This window comes from Poecile atricapillus, chromosome 2 (assembly GCF_030490865.1).
Source record: "Poecile atricapillus isolate bPoeAtr1 chromosome 2, bPoeAtr1.hap1, whole genome shotgun sequence".
Taxonomy (NCBI): Eukaryota; Metazoa; Chordata; class Aves; order Passeriformes; family Paridae; genus Poecile; species Poecile atricapillus.
The window spans coordinates 130,610,979-130,625,141 of NC_081250.1; the positions used below are offsets into that span (position 1 = coordinate 130,610,979).

The following is a 14,163-nucleotide window of genomic DNA, read 5'->3' on the forward strand; positions in this document are numbered from 1 at the left end:
TTTAATAGGCCATTTTTTATTGAGAGTTAAGATCACGTTTCCCCACAGTGTGCAGAATGCACTATGAAAACAAAATACAGAAGATGACTTCAGTAAATACACACTGGTTAAGCAATGCTACCTTTTTTGGCAAAGTGCTGTATTTTGTCTGTTTTCAGCTTGTGTTAAACTATTAAAAATAAGAGCCACACATTCTTCCATATCAAAAGGACTGCTACAAATAGAGAAGTGGCTCTGGAGAGAAGCTGCCATATATGCATAGACTGATGTACAGTATTAATCCCAACTGAAATGTCCCTTTTGAATCTTCAAGTTTGCTGTGTAGAAGGCACAGTTTAAAATGCAAGTCTGTCCATTGACCAATACATATGAAAATACAATTTCAGCAAGATTCAGGAATATCAATCAGTATGAGACAGTGCAAGGCCTCCACTTTTACAAGAAAAAACACACACTTTAATACAATTCAAAAAAACCATATAAAAAGCCACACAGCTCACTATTAAAACAGAAAACCAAAACAAATCTAATTGCCCAATAGCTCCAGGCACAAAACAGGGCTAGACCAACATAAATATGTAAAACAAATTAACAAAAAGCCATTGATGTAGTACTATCTCACACAATAATATGGTTTCCAATATTACAAATTGAGAAGCACAGCTTTGTGCAACAAAATAGTTTATATCCTGAAAGATATAGGTTTTCATCACCAGAAAGTCATCTAGTAATGCAGTATAAAAAGATCAGTATCTCCCAATTCTAGGAGCAGTCTAAAGTTGCATTTACTTGCCTACCGAGAAGAATAGACCAAGGCTCTCATTTTAATGCCTGGGAGCCTTATACTCTCAGCTCCATCTCCCCATTAGGAGTGAAGGGATTACTTACTCCTTCCAACACAGGGAGGTGGAGACTCCATCTTCCTTCATTGCACTTTAAGAAAATTAAAGCTGAAGGAAAGTAGTTACTTTTATATAAAGAAAAGTAATACAGGAAAGCAAAGAATTTTCCTGAGCTAGAAAGTTGGCAGCAAGGATAAGGAAGTTTAAGCTAGACAAAAAGTTGGAGTGATAAAGGTAGATAATCTGAGGCAAGTAAGAGTACTTGTGAACAGATAAGAGACTGGTGAAACTACAGCTATTTGCAGATAAACCAAAGCATTTGGACCACATGAGAATTGTTGCGTAGACATGGGAACATACTGCTAAAAGAGCAGTAACAAAATATGTTTTGAAAACTCATAATGTGACCAATTTGTTTTCTTTCAGTGTCCATGTGAATTCCATTTGTCAAGAAAAAACAAAACCCAAAAACTAGTGTATCCAGGAAAGCTCCTCTTGCTTTTATATATTTAATTATTTTCAACATCCCTTTGTGACAATCCTAATTCCAGTAAAGCAGCACATCTGCAGTGAAATATAGGTTAAAATTGCTGTTCCCTGTATGCTAAGTAGGTCTCACAAATTCCAGCTGCAGAACACACAACAGTACCACTACATCAAGGTCAACTGAATTGTTGGGGTTTTACTTCAGTGAAATTGAAGCATTTGGCTAAATTTAAATACTTCATAGGTCTGGGACAATTCACATTATTGACCTTGGTTTATTTCAAAGACTCCTCACATGACTCCTTATACCAACTTCTGTGTAAGGACTACTGGAAGACACAGCTGAAGTGTAATGTTAACACTGTAATGCCCTAAGCACTAAACACAAGGGAAAGTCACATTAAACACTGGCAGAAAGGAAGATAAACTTACTTTTACTCCCCCCCCTTCTTTCAGTGCAGATTTCTGCTTCCTTATTTCCACAGCCATTTAATCCACTTCCCAGATTGATCTGTCAGGGTTCAGCATACCACTGGCTGCTGTGTAACAGCTTTTGTTAACAGGTGAACTTCACCTGTAGTTGTAGATGGCAGTGCCTGACAACTTCCAAATTATCTTGCACAGTGTTAAGAAAACTACTTGATAGCTTTAAATGGCTTTTCTTTCCTTTTGGCCCATGGAATTGCTATCCAGTCCTTCTGCCTCCAATGGGCTAGGAGACCAACCATGGTGGATGGATCAATTTCTATACACTCTGTTATTGCTGTGTTTAGCTCAGCATCCACTTCTCCTTGCCTCACACTGCCCTACATTTGCAGTCCCCATTAACTTGGATTTCATTTTCACAGAGAGAAAGAGAAAATTAGGAGAACTTCAAATAAAATCTTCCTTCTAGCTACTTCTGAGCTACTCTCAATCTGTAAATATGAGACTATCTAATAGTAATTTGTAGCTCAGAAATAGCTGTCTATCAGCCTGACTTCTCTGAAGAGCAGTCAGCTACTGATGGGATTGAAAGAACAGTCAATCCACCGTATTTTTCCTTTAACTAGACTAGAGATTAAATGAGATAGGGCAGGGGAAATACATGCTTCAAAGACAGAAATAGAGAAACTCAAACTTTACCTAGTAAAACCCAGTTCAGTTCTCTGTGTTGTACATCTGCATGTTACCCAAAGGTTCACACTTCTTCCCACTCCACTGTGAGGTACTACATCTGTAACACCAGTGCCATATTGTACTGCAACAATATTGGTGAGACATTTAACCCTCTTTCCATATCCATATCAAGTACCCAGCACACCTACACAGACCTCACTAACTCAAGGAAGTTCTAGGAATTTAGCTGAGATGTCCTTCCTGAAACAGGTCAGCACAGCTATGTAATATCCACTGGCAGCTATAGTATTTCCTTGTTAGAAAGTAATCATATATACTGAATACAGACAGATACACAAGCTGTCAAGTACTGGTCATTAAAGCACATCGCTAACCTCAAATTTTCTAACTCCATTTTGATTAATGCAAAATGTAACTGATTTCCATCTCAGTTAAGTTTCTTTAAAATACCAACTAAGAACCCATCTATACATCATAGTTTATAAAAACAGCACACAAACTATCGTACTGATAGGCTTCCAAGACATTGATATTTAACATCAACATTTAGAACTTGATGCAAGATGTTTGGAGATGTATGTGTATTTTGAAAATAATGCAACACTAGTTACGATTGTGTTTGAGGGATTGACGATCAGCTTCAGATTGACCACACTTACCTACACATGAAAACAAGAGCAACCTAAGAAACAATTAGACCATAGATTAAAACCATAAGAACCATCAGTAATTGAACTGACGCTGGCAAGGCTGGTGAACAAACAGTCCATTGTGCTTGATTTGCCGAGAGTGGCAATCCCTGGTAAGGTTTTGGCGACGGAGACTGTTTCTGTTGAGAGAGTGTCTTTCATTATGTTCTTTTATCCAGTGGGTAGGACGAAAGCTCTTGTTTTTTTCCAGAAAAGTTGAACTAGTAGCAAGAGCCGTGACATAGCAGTGAACACGCTGTCCCGTTTCATTTCGGGCCTCCAGTCTAGAAATGTAACAAGAAGGTATCAGTCACCACCGAGGTGCATTGGAAAGACAAGCAAAATAAAGGATAGAAGATGGACATCAACACCCAGCATTTCAAAAGGGTACCCTTATTCTACTGGACAGAGATTTGGGCTGAGGTGAGGTCAAGCCACTTACCACAGTGGTAAGTAATGTGTAGTGCTGCTAAATCACTTTCTGTGTGAGGGCCCCACAACAGCCTTAGGACTTACGGTGTCTTACTCTACTGTGCTTTCTTCCCCACACCACCTCCCTAAGGCCAAGATGCAGCACAGATCAGAAATATGTGGCAATGTGTGTCACACTGCTCCAGCTTTAGAAGATTTGAGAGTTATCCACTAGGCAAAGTTTGTTTTAAAATCATCTTGAACATAGATGGTTCAGCCTGAAAACAGAAGCACACTAACGAAAGTGCATTTCGATTGTCAGCCACACAAATAAATCCAAACAATGTTCATGCAGAGGAATAGAAAGGTAGACCAATTGTGACACACATGAAAAACAACTTAGAAGGATTGTTCCTCAACCAGGCCCCTAAATTTCATGAGCAGTGAGTCAGCAGTTTTGGCAAACCCTTGCTTCATCATGCACTAGTGAAAAACAAACCAGAAGCCTATGCAAGCAGCGACTGACATATTGAAAAAGGACTTCCCTACTTGACAGAACAATCACTGGCATTTCCTGAAACTTCCAAAGTAAAGTTAAAAATAACCTAGCCATTTTAAAAGCAAAGCAAAACCCTAATCTGAATTCTAGAGTTGGTGTGAGACTAGTGGCAGCAGAGTTTCTTGCCTTCTCTCTCCCCACTCAGGGCCCAACAGCCAGCTGTCAACTGGTCAATGGTGCCCAGAAAAGATGTTTGCAAGGCCAGGAACTTGCCCAGGCATGAGCAAGAGGTCTCTTGGAAAGTCTGTCTTTCAACACTAGAATGAATTTATGATAAAGTCTCTTCTGAAAGAGCTTAACTTGCAATTATTGTATAATGTCTGTAGACTAAGTCAGGTCTGCCACACCCATGGTATGCCCTTTGTAGCCTTACTCTGGGGGGCTGCAGGTGCCTGACACAAAGTAAGCTCTTCTGCCTCCTCCCACTCCACACTGGAAGGAAATATTCCTTGTTATCAAGGGAATACTCCCTCCCTTCTACTTTTTTTCTTATTTTAAATATCCTAATCTTGCTTTTGGATCCTTGGGTAGCTTGATATGACTGACTGAAGACTAGAGTCTACAGAACAGTCATATGTGACATCCTGGTCTTTCCCTGTTTATTCACTGGATATTGTCCTAAACCTAGTACTTGAAATATCAAGCAAAAAAATAAGTTAATAACAAGCACAAATCAATTCACAGTGCCTTGTAAATACATTCTTTGCAGATTACACCAGTTTAATTTACATGAGGGTACCCGCAAATATGGAACTACTATTTTCTATGTGGAGTGACCCCTTAGTACATCCAACAGTGCTGGGGTGCTGAAGCAGTGCTGGAGGTGGAACTGCAAGTGAAGCCTTTCTGAGGAAAGCTATTAAGGAGCCAGGAAGCCACACCACAGTTATTGCAACCTGTATTTCCTAAGTATACCCTTAGCTAGCAAAGGGCAGCAACTGTTAATACAAACTGTTGTGGTTTTGTTATGGAAGAATATGACTAATCTGACAAATAGGGAAGTTTATACAACATCCTTTTGCTTTGAAAGGAATTTAAAATGAAAAAAGAGATTTCCTTCACAAAAGGAGAAAAACTGGTTTAAACACGCAGGCTGACGATATCTATGCTTCCCCCCCTCCCCATCAAATACCCTTCCAGCAATGGTTTGCAAACCAACACTCTTCTATTTACCATCATAAAGTGATACTGGGATAGCAGAGGTGGTTTGAATTAGCTAAATGGCCACATACTCTTCCAAAATGCATCATTTTGGTACCTTAGGTGCATTTGGTAGACTGGCACTAGTGAGCTCCATGCACTGAGAGAACAGGGTTGATGAGTCTCCATCATATTGTCAAAATGGAATTTTAGAGGGGCTGTGTCTTAAACCAGACTATCACTACATACATTTGCTGCTGCGCTTCCAGTGTCTATTTTGCTAGAAAGCAGAAGCGTCCTGTTCATTGTGCTACAGAACCACATCTCACAAGAAACATTAAAGGCTTCAGACCCCCAACCCAATTATTTCAGTAATTTTTCTGCACTTAGCATTTTGGCTTGTTAAAGCAGATGTAGTTAGGCTTGATCAAGTAATCATTTGGCACAAAGGTTAGTCCTAAAACCAGTATTGCTTTGGCAGACAAGGCTCTAGAGGAAGCAGTGTTGCTAGCAGCCTGATCAAACAAAAAGCACTGTTCCAAAACAGTAGTACTTACTGTGGCTGTGTGCCTTAAGCAGCTTTTCTTGGCCCTACAATATTAAATGGCCAATCATTAAACCACTAGAGACTTCATAATAGCTTTTGAAACTTACAGTATCAGTGTAACCAATGTTCCCAAAATCTGCAATCTACTTCAGGTTTAGACTTTAGTCTCATCCCAGTTGTCACACAAAATACCCTGTACAAGAACCTAGATGCTCTGACAAAGCAACAGCACAGAGCTCAGTGTAAAGAAACTTACACACCAGCTGAAGAGCACACCTCTAGTTTCCCCACACATTAAAGCAGCTTAACTGTACTGTACAACACAAGACATGATTCTTCTCTGGATGAATTTACATCAGTATTCCCAGTTCAAGTGACTGAAAAGTCAGTCTCTAACTTTGAATATTACTATTCATTGCAAATTTGTATTATAGATAAAGTGGCTTTCTGACTTTAGCCAGGGCATACCTTGCAGCCTACAGTACTCTTGCAGATTCCTTCAGACCCTCATTTTAAAGATGTTGTCTGCTCAGTTTCCCCCAATTTGACTGAAGCTAGACCACTGATGCTTAACATCATAAACTGTCCTCCCCAAATAACTATACAAATCCTACTCCAAGATCAATAGTAGCTGTACTATACTTCAGCATTATACAGCAGCATGTCATCTCTAAGTCAGAGAAGTTTCTTTGAACTAAAATCTTAAATATGTCAAGGGGCTGATCAGACAAGTCAATAGGCATCTACCTACAGTGACTCAACCACTATACTAATTTCTTTCTGTAAATCCAAGCTTAGTATACTGTGTTTTTTTTCTTTAGTTTTATTGTTTCTCAACTTAAGAACAAGATGGTATGGAAAGCCAGACTTTCTTACTAACTGGGATTCACAAAACATCCAATTATTTCAAAACCAATGAACATGGGCAAGCATGGGGCCATAATGGCAAATATTCTATTTGCATAAAGCCATGTATACCATACTGGTATAGCTATATACACCAACACCAAAGAATGTCAGTGCACAGCAAACATACCTCTACAATAAACCCACAAGAATAGATTTTTAGGACCCAAAACCAAAAAGCACTTCTTACTTTGCTAAAAGTAGAATATTGCAGCACAGGTTTTCACATTGAGGGGACTAAATTTTGTGTAATCTTTCTATTTGTTTTTGCTCCATAAGCCACCTGTGGGTAAATTTAATCCTGTCCTTATCTATCACTAGGTTGAGGAATGAAAAAAATAAAACAAAGATGCCTCTCACCTAAACCCCAAGCCACTTCCCTGTCAGGATAATTAAAGTTTTATGTTTCATCTCACAAGATGACTGAAAGAGTACTGACTAGCAGTTATGAAAAACACACATAGCTGTGAAGGGGGCAAAGTGCTTTCATATCTACGTTATTGGCTATACAGTTAACTGCCACCAGTTTACACAGGACTGGAACACGCTCTGCAAGGGAGTAATAAAGCGCCATAAATATTCACTGTAGTGCCAAACTGTGTACCCAACTGGCCATCTTGTATAACATTTTTCTGAGCAGGGAGGCACCTGACCACTCTACACACCTTTGTGGTATTCATGCTTTATTCACATCCCCTAAAATAAGCTGGAAAATTCAGTATTAAGTGTCTAAGCTGATTCAAGTAGAAACCAGATATTTTCAGCACCAGAGCTCCTTAACAAGAGAATTCAGACGTACCTGGGACTACCTGGGCTGTGAAACTCCTCATCCCCACATCTGGTCTCATTAAGGCTGTGACAGGTATTGTGGACAGCGTACACAGACATGCTGGGATGCTCTATTAAGAGGTTCTCCATCGGACTGGTCTCCACTTTGATAGTGGTTAATCCACCTGCAGTAAAACACGGGGGAGGGGTAATAAACCAGCTCTCCTCCATAGGACATGACTCAAACTGGATGAAGCAAGACTCGTTGGCCTCTGGCAAATGTTCCAAGGGAGATGATAAACAAGAGAAGACAGGCGAGCTGTCCGTGGCTGGTGCTTCCACAAGGTCTGCTTCCTCCACAGAACAATTAGTGCAAGTGTCTGCTGTAGGGGACAATTCGCCAGTGGAGATGAACCCATGGATGTTGGTGATCGCAGGAGGTCGAAAACAACACAGTTGCATGTAGCCAGAAATGGGATATGAAAAAAAAAAAGGGGAAAAAAAATAAAAAAAGAAAAAAAAGCACCCTGTTAGCACAAGTTTTTAAAAGCAGGGGAGGGGAAAAGGGAGCTCCCAGGCAAGCCACGATAGACACGTCAAACAAGTGTTATCAGTAAAGCTATACAATTGTGAAATAAGTCAAATACATTTTATTTGTACAAGTGGTTCTGATGAAGCCTGTGTCAGGCTTATAAACCTGACATCGTTTTTCTCACCAATTTACACAAAATGTAACATTTGTTTGGAAGACACCCTACACTCTAATACCACACTGGTTTTGCTGAGATGAAGTTTCCCCAAGCTACTGGTTTGTTCATGTGGAAGTAAGATAAGTAAGAGCCAGAGGAAGACAAAAGCAAAATTTATGTCTGACAGACATCTTACCTATAAAGTCAACCAGAATCCACTCGTCATCTTCTTTCTCACTGAACTCTGGCTCTTGGGTGGACAAGCTATCAATCTCTCCCATGAGCATGTTATTTAACCTCTGGAACATTACTAAGGCAGGAACAAGACTTTGGCTGGTAGGTCTTTATATCCAAGGTTCAAGGCACAGTTCACACTACTAGCAGAGTGGCATAGACTTGAGATTAAAGTGCATAGATGCTTTATCAGCTTAGGTACAGGACATGCAAAAGCATGACTTGTAAACAGTTTACGTGAAACCTGTAAAAAATGATGACAAAGATCTTAATGACAAAACCACAGATAACATCCCTAGGGAAACAAATTAAAAGCCCCTTGTTAGCGCAGTCTGAGGTACTAGTGAAATTTCTCCCCAAAGAAGAGAGGCAGCCTCACTGGCATTCACCATGCCCTCCCAGCTAGATACATACAAAACACCCAATCCCAGGTCTCTCCTGGAGCTGATTGCCTTCATCTCAGAACTCCTCCCCAAGAAAAGGTCTGTTCAGCTGTCAGTCCCACCTTCTCCTAAGGGAGGAGAGGATTCTTGTAGAGGACTCTTGTGTCTACACTCCCCCAGCTCCCTCCCTGTCTTTCTCCATGTCAGAGAGACACCAAGGGCAAGTTTTCTGCTCCAGACAACTCCTCTGCTGACAGAGGAGCTCCTGTGAGGGTTCCCAGGGAGACCCAAAGCAGTGTTTCTTGTCTGTTCCATCACACACATTTCAGGGCCGCTGACTACAAGTTAACACAGTAGCAAGGCACATCCTGTCTTCAGGCTCAAAGTACACCACAGAGTTACCCCAGTGAGATAATTTTCACAGCAACCACCCAACTAAGCCCAAGGAACACGGAAAAGTATCAGATATGTTTAACTAAACCCAGTGCTTATTTCTCAATTCATTCTCCATAATCTACACTTAATTGGTCACCATAAGCCTGACCTCTGCATCTGGCAGTTAAAATGAAAAATCCCATTAGTACCAAGAAGCTGAATGTTTAAACACCTCAGATCACCACAATTACAGCCTTTGATATTTATGTATGAGCCAATAAATAGCAGCCATTAAAGCAGGTGAAAAAGTAAAGACTATGGGGAAAATATTCACTAACTTAACTATAAGTTATTTTTGCCCACCGCAATATTTGAATCATAGCAGATCAGAATTATTACAGATTAAATACCTGCTTGATATTAAATAGGAAAGAATACATCCATATAAGACAGTATGAGTGCCTGCATTCAGAAAGGGAGCAAGACACATGACAGTACACAAATCCAGATATTAAAAGATACAATCCATAAAGGGTATTATTTATAAATAGGCCAGTATACCCCGCTTCACCCCAGAACTCTCAGGCCACACTAGAGAGTCGTTTGGGCTTCCTGTGTCATCTTATCCCAGGAAACCAGACCTCATCACCCACTTGTACAAGGTAAGGACAAACACTTGCTCCATGCAGCACCGCTCCTGGACACATTTATGCAGCTTCCTCTTTATTCAGACAGCACAAGGATAGGAGCAGAATTTAAAGTAGTCTTCAGGAGCAATATGAAAAGGTACAGTGAAACTCAAGAAGTTATGCACTCTAGCTCCTCAAGAGAAATGATTGACTGCAGGAAAACACAAGACTAGAACCAACAGGCTCAGCTGCAATAGTGATACAGGTCTATTTTTAAGGACCAGACTTGAAAATGAAACATCAGGTCTCTCCTAAAGAGAGCTACAAAAATAATCAGAAGTCTAAAGAAAATCAACAAAATTTTCAAAACAGAAAAGCTTAATAGAGGGAAGGAAAAACTTATGACAGTAGTCAAATATGTGAAGAGGCAAACATTTATTGCCGTCTTTTATATCCAGAGCAAGCAGAAGTGGCTTTAAATTGCAGCAAAGTTCAGCTTCCAGTGTTACTAGCAGGAAACTTAACCACTAAGGTTGCTAAGCCCTGGGTGGGTTACCCAAGGAAATGCCAAATGCCTACAGTGTTCCTAAGCACCTTCTTGAGAAGGTTTGAGTGCTTCAATTATAGGCAGTGCTTACTATGGATGAGGAAATAAACTCTAAGTGAATGCTTGAAGTCTTTAGTTTTCCAGTTACTTTCCACATCCTTCCCTAACTCTCTCCTGGCACAAGGCCTATGAAAAAATGAGTTTGTTTTTTCTTTAGGCTAAGTAGTAAGCCATTGCGTGGCTGCTGGTCAGCACTGGCTTTCCCTGTACTCCCACACAAGTGTGTTACCTCCTTCCTAGATCAAGCCCGGAGGTACTTTCAGTCAGAGGCTGGTTTTTTGTTCTGTGCACAGAGTGGAGAAAGACTAGAGCTCACACTCCTCTATCAAGACATCAAAGCAACACAGAAGAATTAACCTCTAACAAGTAAAAGACAGATCACTGTTCCTGAGAATGTGAGTTAAACAAACCTCAGCTTTTGACCCACAAATGACTTTCTGTAGATCAAAAGCAGTTTGTCCTATTTTTCCCTTCCCCCACCCCAAGGAGGATCCAAAAAAACATCTGAATCATTTTGTCCTGGTTTCATCTCCAGCTGGGCTTAAAACCACAGCACATTTAGAAAGTGGTTGATGCTTTGACATCCTTTTGGACAGGCGCCTTTAAAAAGACCACGCTTGTGTGCTATTGTGCAAGTCAGACAGCAAAAGAGAAGTTAGGGTGTTATCAAGGGCCATCATCCAGGGAGGAAAACAGGACAGAGACCGAGGGAGGTTTTCGAGTTCTCAGACAGGAACTGTCAGCTGCAGGAAAACACAAGCCTGGGAACAACTGACTCAGCTACAGTAATGATTAAGAGGCTGTTATAGATAACACATCCAATGAATGTCAACAACACAGTATCGCTACAATAAAAAAGAGAGTATTTTTTCCTTTTTTTTTTTTTTTTTGTTTGTTTTGGTTTCTAACCAAGCAAAGGAGATGGGGTATGTGCTAAGCAAAAAGAACACACAACCAGAAAAAGCCACCTCCCAATGCCAGCGCAGTCCTGTGTTAGAAGGAGCCGAGCCGCCGGTCCCCCGCGCCCTCAGCTCCGCAACCACCGCCAGGAGGCTCCCCACAGCCGCGGGAGCCCGCAGCAGCTGCGCACATCCCCGGCTACGCTCCCGAGGCCGGCCGGAGGGGGACGGACGAGACCACCGGCTGCTCCACAGCCTCCCGGCCAAAAGCCCCCGGCCTCGGCGCCTTCCCAGAGGAGAGAAGGCGGGATGGGCGCACGGGAAAAGGGGGACTCCGCCGCTTCTGCTGCCGCTTCTCCACCGCTCAAACCGCGGGAGACCATCGCACCCGGGACACCGGCAGCGCGCTCGGTGCCCGCAGTTCCCCGCAAAGCGAACTCACCCAGACCGCGGCCACCGCAGCCCCGCGCCCGCGCCACCTCCGCGGAGCCCTTTGTTGTCAGGGCCCGGCGCAGCTGACGGACCGGCCGCCGGCCACGCCCCCCCGCCCCTCCGCCAATGGGCGCCGCCGCCGCCTGTCGCTAACGCACGTGACGGGCGGGCGGAGAGCAGAGGGGGCGGAGCGGAGGCGCCGGGCCCCGCCCCTCGCCCCGCCCCCGCGGCCGTGGGTCGGGCCGGCAGGAGCACGGAGATGGCGGCGTCCCAAAGCCCATGGACAGGGACACCTCCAGACTAGGCCGCTCACAGCCCCGTCCAACCTGGCCCTGAGCACTTCCAGGAGTGGAGCAGCCACATCTTCTCTGGGAAACCTCTCCCAGTGCCTCACCACCCTCACGGTGAAAAACTTCATGGTCTCCCTGGAGCTTTCTCATGGCTAAACAATCCCAACTTTCTCAGTCCTTCTTCACAGGAGAGGTGCTCCGTCCCTCCAGTCATCTTGGTCTCACTCCTCTGAACTTGCTTCAACAGGTCACAGAATCACAACATGGCTCAGATTGGAAGGGAGCACAGTGGGTTGTCTGGTCCAGTCTCCCTGCTCAAGCAGGGCCATCCCAGAGCACGTAGCACAGGATTGTATCCAGGTGGTTCTTGAATATCTCCACAGCCTCCTTGGGCAGTCTGCTTCCATCCTCAGTCACACACAGAGTAAAGAAGTTTCTAATCATGTTCAGGTGGAACTTCCTGTGCATCATTCTCTGCCCCATTGCCTCCTGTCCTAGTGCTCAGCACCACTGAGAAGAGCCTGATCCATCCTCTTGACACCCTCCCTTCAAAGACTGAGAGATGTTGATGAGGTCCCCTCTCAGGTGCCTCCTCTTGAGGCACAACTCCCTCAGCCTTTCTTAATACAAGAGATGCACCAGTCCCCTCATCATCTTTGTAGCTCTCTGCTAGACCTGCTCCAGGAACTTGATGTCTCTCTTGTACTGAGGTCCATGTCCTTCCTGTGCTGAGGATTAGATGCAGGACTCCAAGTGAGGTCTTATGGGAGCAGAGTATAGAAAAATCACATCTCAACATTTATTAGGCTGAAGCACCTTAGCTGACCTGTAAAGTTACCCAGTCTACACAGATGTCTACACAGATGTAAAGCCCTAGAAAACTCATTCATTAGATCTCTTTCCCCTCTATCAGGAAAAAAAAAAAAAAAAAAAGAAAGAAAAAAAAAAAAAAGAAGAAGAGGTAATGAATGTAAATAGAACACTTTAAAATTTTAGCTGCTTATCTCTCAGAAAGGAATTTCCAGGCAGTGAAGTTACAGTCCAGGAGAGCTGGTGTGGCTGTGCTGCTCACCTTCAGTCACTTAATATAACTGAGTATATCTGAAAGTTAATAGTCACTTCAGACTGCAGTGAGTGCTGGATGGGCAAAGATCTGTGTCCTTCAGAAGACATTTAAATGAATCAGTGATATGTAGCCAAACAGCATTTTATACGCAACATGTCCTACCAATTTAGTTGTGCTGTGGAACTTGCTTTATTACAAAATAATAGTGTTTTGTAATAAAATACTATATATGCAGCATGAGTGTGTCACTTGCTAGAGTCCAGATAAACTTCATCTTTTTACCTCAATGTTTAATGATATTTTTTTTGTCTATTTTCTTGCTTGCTCTTTTTTTTCACCCCTTCATTTTCTTGTAAGGACAAAGCTTCTCTATGTAAAACAAAATAGAGAAAGTAGATTTCAGAAGAATGATGTGAAGTGCCTTCCTATGGCTGGGAATAGGCTGTGTGAGTTGACCAAGAGACTGTCTAGCTGTACAATCTGAAATATTTTTGCAAAGGCTTCAATTAGCTAGCATTTGATGATATTTTTCTGTGCAGAACTAGAAGTTCCTGAATTAAAAGATCAACTTTATTTTTATAACATCAGCACTATCAAGGGACATAAACAAATAGTATATTTGACTGAGCTTTCAGTTTATAAGTTGAAGCAAGACGTGAGAATGTCTACAAAGTCTCTTCAATTTTCAGTGATAGTGGCTTCAGGATAGAAGGGGGAGGGGAGAAGCAGCGCATATCTGCAAATTCAAGATAGGCGAGACAGAAAATTAAATGTACAGAATAAATGCCCTAAAGGACTAATCTGTATTGCAAAATTACATTGTGTTAGAACACGTTAATTAAGGTGATACAAACCACTTAGTGTTGACAAGAACTGTCATGTTTGGCAGCTGGGTTACCTTGGGTCAACAACAACAAAAAATGTCAAAGCCTTATTCTTTGTCTTTGTTTATACTGACTGTTATTTTAAGCATTACATGTTAATCAATTAACATAATGTATTTTTCCAGTGTAGGCAAGCCCTAGGAAAGCTTGGGTTGTATTTGAGACACACTAATGAAGCTAAAAAGTCACAGTTTATATTTTTGAAAGT

General features: G+C 42.1%; 1 protein-coding gene across 4 annotated transcripts; it reads right to left on the minus strand.

The window, feature by feature from the left end:
* TP53INP1 (tumor protein p53 inducible nuclear protein 1) lies at positions 1-11,833 on the minus strand. 4 transcript variants are annotated; one of them, XM_058833745.1, is made up of 5 exons: positions 11,726-11,833; positions 8,353-8,634; positions 7,499-7,847; positions 5,804-5,837; positions 3,262-3,420 (listed from the first exon to the last, which is right to left on the minus strand). In XM_058833745.1, exons 2-5 carry the CDS (start codon positions 8,462-8,464, stop codon positions 3,403-3,405), a joined length of 513 nt encoding a protein of 170 aa, XP_058689728.1. In that variant the 5' UTR covers positions 8,465-8,634; positions 11,726-11,833; the 3' UTR covers positions 3,262-3,402. The 4 variants fall into 4 exon arrangements, with proteins under 4 accessions (XP_058689726.1, XP_058689725.1, XP_058689728.1 ...); XM_058833744.1 differs by having other exon boundaries at positions 7,499-7,850; XM_058833743.1 differs by lacking the exon at positions 5,804-5,837 and having other exon boundaries at positions 1-3,420.
* Positions 11,834-14,163: the final 2,330 nt, after the last annotated feature.

What these genes read in the sequence shown, in the direction of transcription:
- TP53INP1 (XM_058833742.1), bottom strand. Translation starts at nt 8,464, where the DNA reads ATGTTCCAGAGGTTAAATAACATGCTCATGGGAGAGATTGATAGCTTG. An exon ending in GATTCTGGTTGACTTTATAG is followed by an intron (nt 7,851 to 8,352) that starts GTAAGATGTCTG and finishes TGTCCCCTACAG; the next exon opens with CAGACACTTGCACTAATTGT. An exon ending in CACAGCCCAGGTAGTCCCAG is followed by an intron (nt 3,421 to 7,498) that starts GTACGTCTGAAT and finishes TTACATTTCTAG; the next exon opens with ACTGGAGGCCCGAAATGAAA.